This window comes from Tupaia chinensis, unplaced genomic scaffold (assembly GCF_000334495.1).
Source record: "Tupaia chinensis unplaced genomic scaffold, TupChi_1.0 Scaffold000126_2, whole genome shotgun sequence".
NCBI classification, from domain to species: domain Eukaryota; kingdom Metazoa; phylum Chordata; class Mammalia; order Scandentia; family Tupaiidae; genus Tupaia; species Tupaia belangeri.
Genome location: NW_006159594.1, coordinates 2783848 through 2786181, shown reverse-complemented (window position 1 = coordinate 2786181; position 2334 = coordinate 2783848). Strand labels below are relative to the sequence as shown.

The window sequence follows — 2334 nt, the reverse complement described above, 5'->3', positions numbered from 1 at the left end:
CTTTCATATGCCTGTATTTGTCTTGCTAAATAATTATTCCTGGTTTTCTCAGAAAGAAAAAAGTACCAAGAACAGAGGAAATGCGACATTTTTGGTTCCATTCACTCACTGAAGAGCTTCTGGGTTCCAGTTCTTCTAGCTGTTAACAGCCACAGCAGCCTCTACCTTCCTGTTCTTCTTATGGCTTTTGCCTTGTGACTCTGCAGGGGTACAAATGTGGTGACAGTGCCACTCCCACCTAAACAAAACCAGAGAACTTTGACAAACCACTTACATGATGACACCCCTCAAAGCCTGGGGAACACAGACCTAGGAGGTCTGTGAGATCACTGAGCCCACCCTCTACCTCCCCTCCGCCCTTGAAGGGGGCTCCTTGTGTCTAGGAGGAAGCATCAGCAGCTCTGACTCGGCAGCCTTCTCGGAAAGATGCAGCCCCTCCTGCTCCTGCTGGCCTTCCTTCTGCCCCTTGGGGCTAGGACAGGTAAGTGACCACCCCTGTTCGAGGCCTGAGCCCATCTCTCAAACCCCCTGTACTTTTTTTTTTTTTTTTTTTTTTGAGAGATTTTCACTATAGGGTGCGTGTGCTCGCCCGACAGACAGAGAGAGACATAGAGACAGAAAGCGTCGCCAGACAGACAGAGAGAGACAGAGAGACAGAAAGCGAGAAATCACCCCCCCAGGGGGGATGGTCACACTGCAATTCCTTCTCCTCCATTCTCCTCTTGGGATCTTGGGCACGCACACACACGCGCCTAGCGTGAGTTTTAAGCCACCCGGTCCGGGTCGCGAACCACAGTCGACTACGTGGGAGTCCAGCGACAGCCATTATGCTAACTGCTGGTTCCCAAAACCCCCTGTACTTTTGAACTTACGCTCAGCACAGGTTAAGAATGCTCCCTAATCTAAGCCTAAGAACTTTCTGAGCCCCAACTCCCATCCCAAACTCAGACTTGTAAGTCTGATGCTAGACAGATCTTCAGTAAGGCTGACAGAAGGAAGGGTGCTTTCTGAAAGGTTTAGTGGGCATTCACTCCTCCCTGGACCTCTCCTTTACCACCTGGAAAGTGGGTTGTTCTTAGAAAGGCATTTAGTGGAAGATGTGAAGCTAAAACATTTTATCAAAATCCCTCACTCCAACTCAGGAAAGGGCAAATCATATACCCATGAGTAGTACAGGGAATCACTGAGCCCAGCTTAGAACCAGCTAAATTATTCAGTGCCCTCCAATCTCTCACTCCTGTCCACAAGAGATGTCCAGATAAAACTGATCTCAGAGGAAGAACTACAAGTGTATCCGTAGCTTTCCCGTTGTCTAGGCTCCGTCCTGGGCATTTGAAATCCACTTCGAGTTGGCTTCCCCCTACCTTCCCAGACTCTCCCACTACCTCTGTGGCCCTGAATCCCACCAGTACTACCAAAGCCCAGTCAGAGGCTAACTGGAGGCCATGTATCCATGTGGCCAGAAAACATTTACTGAGAACCTAAGACGTATTAGAACTTAGGACATGAGGACTTTAGGAAGTCCAACTCCATAAGCTCGTGGGTAGATTATTAGACATTAGCACCAATTAGGATGTTACCAGAGGCCCAGAGGGGTCAGGAAGTCTCCTTAAGAAAAAAGGAACCGGGAACCAGCAGTTAGCGTAATGGCTATGTCGCTGGACTCCCATGTAGTCAACCGCGGTTTGCGTCCCGGACCCGGTGGCTTAAAACTCACGCCGGGCACGTGTGTGTGTGTGTGTGTGCCCAAGATCCCAAGAGGAGAATGGAGGAGAAGGGATTGCAGAGTGACTATCCCCTCTGGGGGGTGATTTCTCGCTTTCTAGCTCTCTGTCTCTCTCTGTCTGTCTGGCGAGCGCACACGCCCTATAGCAAAAACCTCTCAAAAAAAAAAAAGAAAGAAAAAAGGAACCGAAGGGATTGCAGCATGACCATCCCCCCTGGGGGGTGATTTCTCGCTTTCTGTCTCTATGTCTCTCTCTGTCTGTCTGGCGAGCGCACGCGCCCTATAGTGAAAAATCTCTCCCAAAAAAAAAAAGAAAAAAGGAACCAGGGCAGACTTTACTGGGCTCCTCTGGAGCTCCACCTCCTAAGATCCATCGAAATGCATATGAAGTGGGATGCAGGCCCAAGCACTTTCCTTCCCTTCTCAGGCAGGATTCTGAGGCTTGAGGCCCAGAAGAATTTATTCTGCTTGCAAGATGGGCTGCCGGTAGAGACTGAGGGACTCTCCGAGCAAACCGTGCAGCACCAGAGGTCCCACTCCTAATCACCACCTTCCTAAGCCTTCTCTCCTAACCACAGCCACCCCTAGCCAGTCCATCTTCCACCCTT

At 50.1% G+C, this 2334-nt stretch overlaps 1 protein-coding gene across 2 annotated transcripts in view; it reads left to right on the top strand.

The window, feature by feature from the left end:
• Positions 1–240: 240 nt before the first annotated feature.
• The window catches only part of GZMH (granzyme H), a 4787-nt gene continuing 2693 nt past the window's right edge, over positions 241–2334 (top strand). For both annotated transcript variants that reach the window (XM_006144587.2, XM_027770322.1), the window contains exon 1: positions 241–481. In XM_006144587.2, coding sequence (XP_006144649.1) covers positions 427–481 — 55 coding nt within the window. In that variant the 5' untranslated portion in view covers positions 241–426. The remainder of the gene's footprint in view (positions 482–2334) is intronic.